The following is a 6337-nucleotide window of genomic DNA, read 5'->3' as shown; positions in this document are numbered from 1 at the left end:
AGGAACAGAGCCTCGGATGACGTCAGGCTATATAGCCTCTGATTGATCATCCGATGTGTCACAAGTGTGACTCTGTTGATACTATTACTCGAACTGCGCATGCGCGAAGGGAACATTCAGTGCTTTCAGCACCGCCCTCTGGCGGTCATCCGGGATTCATAGAACCGTAGTTACATATGTAACTTTCGTTTTAGTGCCAAAGGTGCAGTTCCGTCATGCTGTGCATGTAGGCAATGAGAATGCAGGACAGATCTCAGCTACTGTGTATCGCAGTGGCGATATCAGCTACAAGTCTACAGTTCGCTGTTACAGCCGACAGGGAACAGCCCAGGTCATGATGGACTTCAGTGAGAGGCCAAACACAGATGCCTCCATAATAACTTTCTTACCAGGTAGGGCAGTAAAATCTAACACATTCTCTGGTATTGTTTATGTTACTATACTTACATGCTTTTGGACAAGGCTCAGTTTCAGCTTGTCATTGTTTTTTATTTTTTCAGGAGAGAGTGAAAAACTCTGTTTACTGATACTGGTTGATGACACAGAACATGAGGAGGAGGAAGAGCTTCGTCTTGTGTTAGGAAGCCCCAAGAGTGATTCTCCATTTGGAGCCTCTATTGGGAAGCAGAATGAAACACTCATTAAGATAAATGATGATGCAGACAGTAAGAATGCTTTACTTTCTTGTTAAATGTTGATCCTAAAAATAGCTCTGCTTAAAGCAATTATGTGGAGAATTTTAGTTAAATATTATTTCTTTTATATTGAATTGGATCATAACATTACTACAGTGGCAACAGATTCAGAGTTTTAACTATTGTGACTGCAATATCTGGTATCTTTGTAATATGATAGTTTACTGGCATGATCAAAAGGTACAAAATGCTTTCACAGGGCCTGTTATTAGTTTTGGAGAGACCAAATTCAGTGTGAATGAACCAAAGGAAAAGGGTCAGGTCTCTGTGGTGAAGATCCCAGTGTTGCGCGTTGGAGACGCCTCCAAAGTTTCTGTTGTTCGAGTTCACACCAAAGATGGATCTGCTACCTCTGGGGAGGACTACCATCCAATTTCCGAGGGTAAATATTATTCTCAGCTTCTTTTATCAGGCAACTAGCCAAGTGGATTTTGCTGGAAAATATTTGTCAAATTTCTCTCCTGTCTCCTGCAGAAATTGTGTTCAAACAGGGTGACGCAGAGCACTATGTGGAGGTGGAGGTTTTATATGATGGTGTCAGAGAAATGAGAGAGGCCTTCACTGTCCATCTTAAACCTGATGAGAACATGGTGGCAGAAACAAAGGTGAAGTTTAATTGCCACCGTATAACAAGTAATTAGTTTCCCTTTGAATATCTTCTTAATTGTTCTTATTGTTCTATCTGCAGATGAGCAAAACCATTATTTACATTGAAGAGTCCAACAGCATGGCCGATGTGACATTTCCTTCTATACCCAGAGTGGTGTCTCTGTATTATTATGATGACATCAGAAAGAGTAGAGACTCCCTGCCTGTGGCTGGATACCCTGTCATCTGTGTCACTGTATGTCCCAACTATTTATTAATCCGAAAACCAATAAATATTTAGCTCCATTATTAATTGTTGTTTCTTTCTACGTGTCTGTCTGTCTTTCACTTACAAACATGATCGTTTTCTTTCAGGCTTGCAACCCCAAGTATCCAGACTATGACAAAACCGGCTCTATCTGCGTAAGCGAGAACATCAACAACACTTTGACTCACTACCGTTGGCTTGTGAGCGCTCCCACAGGCCCAGACGGTGTCACCAGCCCGATGAGGGAAGTTGACTTTGACACTTTCTTCACCTCCTCCAAACTCATAACTTTGGACTCAGTCTATTTCCAGGCTGGTTCTAGGGTCCAGTGTTCAGCAAGGGCTGTGAACTCGAATGGGGATGAAGGTCTAGAACTCAGTAGCCCCATAGTGTCAATCAGCACAGACAAAGGTGAGTTCAGCTTATTTTCTATACCATTTAGCCTCACTCTAGCAGAAAATGAATTATCTTTTTGAGAATTCTTTTGGGAAACTGGATGATTAATTTATTTATCTTGCATGCTTTCAGGAATGTGTCAGCCTCGTGTTGCAGGCACAGTGGGGGCTGAACCCTTCTCTGCCAAGCTGCGATACAGTGGAGCAGAGGATACAGACCACCCTAATCTTATCAAATTAACTGTCACCATGCCTCACATTGATGGTGAGAACAGCAGATGCTATATTTTGAGCATGTTTCCTCATTAAGCTTAGGAACAGACTTATTTCAAAATAAAGTCTTGAAATTGGTAGTTTATTATATCTCTAGTATGACACTAAATCATATTTTTTTAAATAAGTAGATTATTTAGTTTGCAGTATTTATTTTCTGCATTCCTGCATTTCTACTTTCTTACTGCTGTTTGTTTCCTCCAACAGGAATGCTACCTGTCGTGTCCACTCGACCCCTTTCTAACTTTGAGCTGACTCTGAGCCCTGATGGGACCCGTGTTGGTCACCATCGCTGCTCCAATTTGTTGGACTACAATGAGGTCAGGACCCACTATGGCTTTCTTACCGAAGCCACCAAGAACCCAGAAGTGATCGGCAGTACGGAGCCTTACCAATACGACACTTCTCTGAGGGGATCTGGTACACTACGATTCTACAGAAACCTCAACTTGGAGGCTTGTTTGTGGGAATTCACCAGCTACTATGACATGTCTGAGCTCCTGAGTGACTGTGGAGGCACCATTGGGACTGATGGACAGGTAAAAAGTTTTATGTTTGAGCTTCAACTTACATTTGACACCCCCCTCCCCCCTTATTTTTTTATTTTCATTTTTTAATTGGAAGTGCAACAAGTCAATAATAAAGCTTTGCCCTCCCTTGAGGGTAGGAATGTAGACTCAGTAGTTAATGGTCTCACCAATAAAAAAGTCTATTTCATTTTCATTCCCTTGTAAAGTGTTGCTTGCCAACTTGTTTTGTTTTTCTAAAACATTCTGAAGCACCTATTAGCCTGTAAAGGCACCATCTATATTTATGTGTAGACTCAGGTTATGCTTTGTTGTAATGTCTAATCCAACACTTACTCTCTTCAATTCCTAGTAGGACAAGCTATTTGTCTTGTCAAAGTGGCAAGTCAATAGCCAACAGCCTAATAAAAATCCTTATTTGTCCTTTTTGCCTCCTGCACAGTGTCCTTTTTGCAGCAGTACATGTTACACACGGTGCTGGAGGGAGGTAAAGTCTTAAATCCCCTCCGGCCTCCTGGCACACGTGCCTTACAACCCTCATATTTGCATTCACCTTGGAAACTTGTCCTTAGTTCACATTAAATTAATTAAGGTAGAAAGTTGATAAAGAAGGTCCAGAAAAATTCATGAGGGCACATCATGGTGAAAACTTTAACTGCAGTCTCCACTGAGAATTTTTTCAACCCTAAAGCACAGATGAATATATTTTCTTCTGTCTGCAAGAGTGTTCATGTATATAGATTTTCTATTATAATATGAGATTCTCATTTTACATAGCTTCAGGTTTATTTTAATAACAAAAGCATCAGCCAGGTGAGAAAAACCTTTCTCAACAAGTAGAAATGTGTTGCCCATAACCATATAATGTAAGAATGAATAAACTTGTCTTGACAAGCAGCTAGTCTGTTGCCAATTAAAAAAGCTCTGCTTCAGCCAAACATCAACTACTCAATAAATGATGAATATGTTGACTTTCTTTTTCTTGATTAATTTACAACCACAGTGATATTTTGGTCTAAAATAATCTGGTTTAATTATGAGTAGGCAGTAGGCTTTTCTCAGCCTGCTTTTCTCAGCCTTCACAGAGTGAAGTTCCTCAGGTTCAGATTCAGGGTTTGTAAGATTGGATCAACTGAAAAAAGGAACAGTCTTTGTTTGCGGGTGCCCTGTGACCAAAGTGCTCCTCTAAGTGGGTAGGCTGGCTGATTGGAGACAGCTCAGTGCAATCCAAGACTAGTGTCATGTCACGGTGCAAGTCTTCGTGCCCAGCTTAACAAGACCACAGGAATCTATTAGAGCCCAGCAGGCTATGTCAGAAGGCCATTCAGCAAATCATTTGCCTGAGCTCTCCGTGCCCAGAGGCAAAGGCACGTCTCCACATGAACACAAAGCTAGTGCAGGCAGGTATTTCTTTCAGGTCAGAGGAAAGTGCAGATACCAAAGAGTGCTCCTTCTGTGGACTTGGACCCTTTTAAGACAGAATGAAACATTTATTACAGCACGAACACTTTTTATTTGCAGGTAAATGTGGTTATTAGGTAAATATGCAGTACTTCAACTATAATTATAGGAGAACATGAATCCTATGCAGAATTCACAAAATATTTTAGATAGAGATCACTAAGAGAAGTTAATGTGCCTACTTAAAGGAAACATAATTGACATAAAGTGTGTTTAACTGTGTGAAATGTGCTTCAAGTTCACTAAAATTTCAAATATTGGCTTAATTGGTTGACTTAGTGAAGCAATATTTAAATTCAAACATAAATCAGTCAGAAAAGCAGTTTATGGCTTCATATTTTGTGGAATAAGGTATTTTATTCATATTGTATCTGGGTTTGTTAATTTTTTAATTCTAACTTTTGATAGTAACAAAATAAATGAATGAAATGAGTTTGAACTGAATTCACACATCATGCTGTTTTCATTGCAGGTGCTGAATCTGGTCCAGTCCTATGTGACCCTCCGAGTCCCACTGCATGTGTCCTATGTCTTTCATTCCCCTGTGGGAGCAGGAGGATGGCAGCACTTTGACTTGCAGTCAGAGTTGAGGCTCACTTTTGTGTACGACACTGCCATCTTGTGGAGGGATGGAATTGGTAGTCCATCAGAGGCTGAACTACAAGGCACGTTTTTGTTGTGGTTCAGTTGGGTGATTTTTGTTTGTTTGTTTTTTAATTTACCAAGTCACCAGATGTTAATGTTTTGTCACTGTCTTTGCAGGCGCTCTTTACCCAACCAGCATGCGTATAAATGACCGGGGACAACTGGTGGTTAACTTCCGGACAGAGGCTCGGTTCAGAGGCCTGTTTGTGTTTGATCACACAGGTACGATATGTCATGTAGAAGAAATGTTAATGTGTGTCACTTTGTTTTATAGTGTATCATAATGCCATTCTTAGGGACTGAAACAAGCAAATGGGACAACTTCCTAACAAGGGAAGTGGTACCCCTTTATAAATGATTTATTAATGCTTCATTTCTTCATTTGATTTTAAATACCCATCATTTGTCAGGAGGTTAACTTTAAGCACTATGAATATTTGTAGATACAAAGTTTGCTTTGGCACATGAAGTTATTTAGTAAAGCTGAGCAACTAGCACCGAATTACATTTATCTAAATCAGTATACATCTAAGTACAGCACTTGATCTTGTCAATTAGTGAGCCTGCTTCAATGTGGGGAAAGTGTTTCATACCTGCTTTATAAAGTGATTACAAACTCATGAATAACCTATTTGTGAAGCAATAAAAAATCATTTCTAAAAAGATTTATTAGGAAGAGGTATCAAGCAAATTTGTTTTACAGAAAGTTTAAACAATCCAAATACAATTAAATGCATGTCAATTATTGAAGTGCAGATGTGTTACTATTTAACTGCTGTTTTTGTATCAGCTTCATCACTCACTTCCATGGTCATGTGTCCGGACCACCCTGGTTTAACCTTTAACCTCAGCCTTGTTAGGAGTGAGCCAACCTACAGCCAGCCTATTCAGCAGTGGACATTCAGCTCTGACTTTGCAGTGAGGAAACTTGGATTTTTTTTTTCCCTGCAGGGAATAGTGGAATTATTTTATTTTTGGTTTGTTTTTGTTCTTTTGTGACTGTTTTTTTCCTGTACTTAATTTCCTCTGTCAGGTGCGTGATTATTCTGGGGTTTACATAGTGAAACTGATCCCCTGTACTTCCCCTCCAAACCTGGAGTACTCCATCCCTCCTGTCTGCAGTCTCAGGGAGCCACTTACCTTTGACCTGGATATTCGCTTTCAGCAGGTAATTGTACCTTATCAAAAAAATTTAATACGGTACAGGATACGTGTCTTCCATTTTACCCCGTTTTTTAGCATGACGTGTTGTATTTGTATGTGATGGCAACAGCTTGAAAGATAATTTGGAGCATTCTTAGCAAACATGATTCATAAACCCCCTGTGAGTCCAAACTATGTGACAGCCTGACATCCACAGCATCTGTATCCAATTTATTTAATTTAACAAAGAAAATCTGTTTGTACGGGAGGAGGCTGGGGAGGGAGAGGAGATGAGCTGCATCTAAATTAGACTAATGGGGCGGGGGGCATGCAGAAAGCTTG

The 6337-nt window shown here is 40.1% G+C and overlaps 1 protein-coding gene across 1 annotated transcript in view; it reads left to right on the top strand.

Annotated features, from left to right (window-relative positions):
• The window catches only part of frem2b (FRAS1 related extracellular matrix 2b), a 61704-nt gene that overhangs the window by 48909 nt on the left and 6458 nt on the right, over positions 1 to 6337 (top strand). Inside the window, exons 9-20 of the mRNA XM_017416302.3 lie at positions 195 to 392; positions 501 to 665; positions 895 to 1077; positions 1170 to 1300; positions 1384 to 1539; positions 1659 to 1962; positions 2080 to 2211; positions 2427 to 2758; positions 4680 to 4872; positions 4970 to 5074; positions 5643 to 5770; positions 5886 to 6020. Coding sequence (XP_017271791.1) covers positions 195 to 392; positions 501 to 665; positions 895 to 1077; positions 1170 to 1300; positions 1384 to 1539; positions 1659 to 1962; positions 2080 to 2211; positions 2427 to 2758; positions 4680 to 4872; positions 4970 to 5074; positions 5643 to 5770; positions 5886 to 6020 — 2162 coding nt within the window. The remainder of the gene's footprint in view (positions 1 to 194; positions 393 to 500; positions 666 to 894; positions 1078 to 1169; positions 1301 to 1383; positions 1540 to 1658; positions 1963 to 2079; positions 2212 to 2426; positions 2759 to 4679; positions 4873 to 4969; positions 5075 to 5642; positions 5771 to 5885; positions 6021 to 6337) is intronic.

The sequence above is a fragment of the Kryptolebias marmoratus genome, linkage group LG2 (genome assembly GCF_001649575.2).
Source record: "Kryptolebias marmoratus isolate JLee-2015 linkage group LG2, ASM164957v2, whole genome shotgun sequence".
NCBI lineage: Eukaryota > Metazoa > Chordata > Actinopteri > Cyprinodontiformes > Rivulidae > Kryptolebias > Kryptolebias marmoratus.
This window is presented reverse-complemented; position numbering and strand designations above follow the sequence as displayed.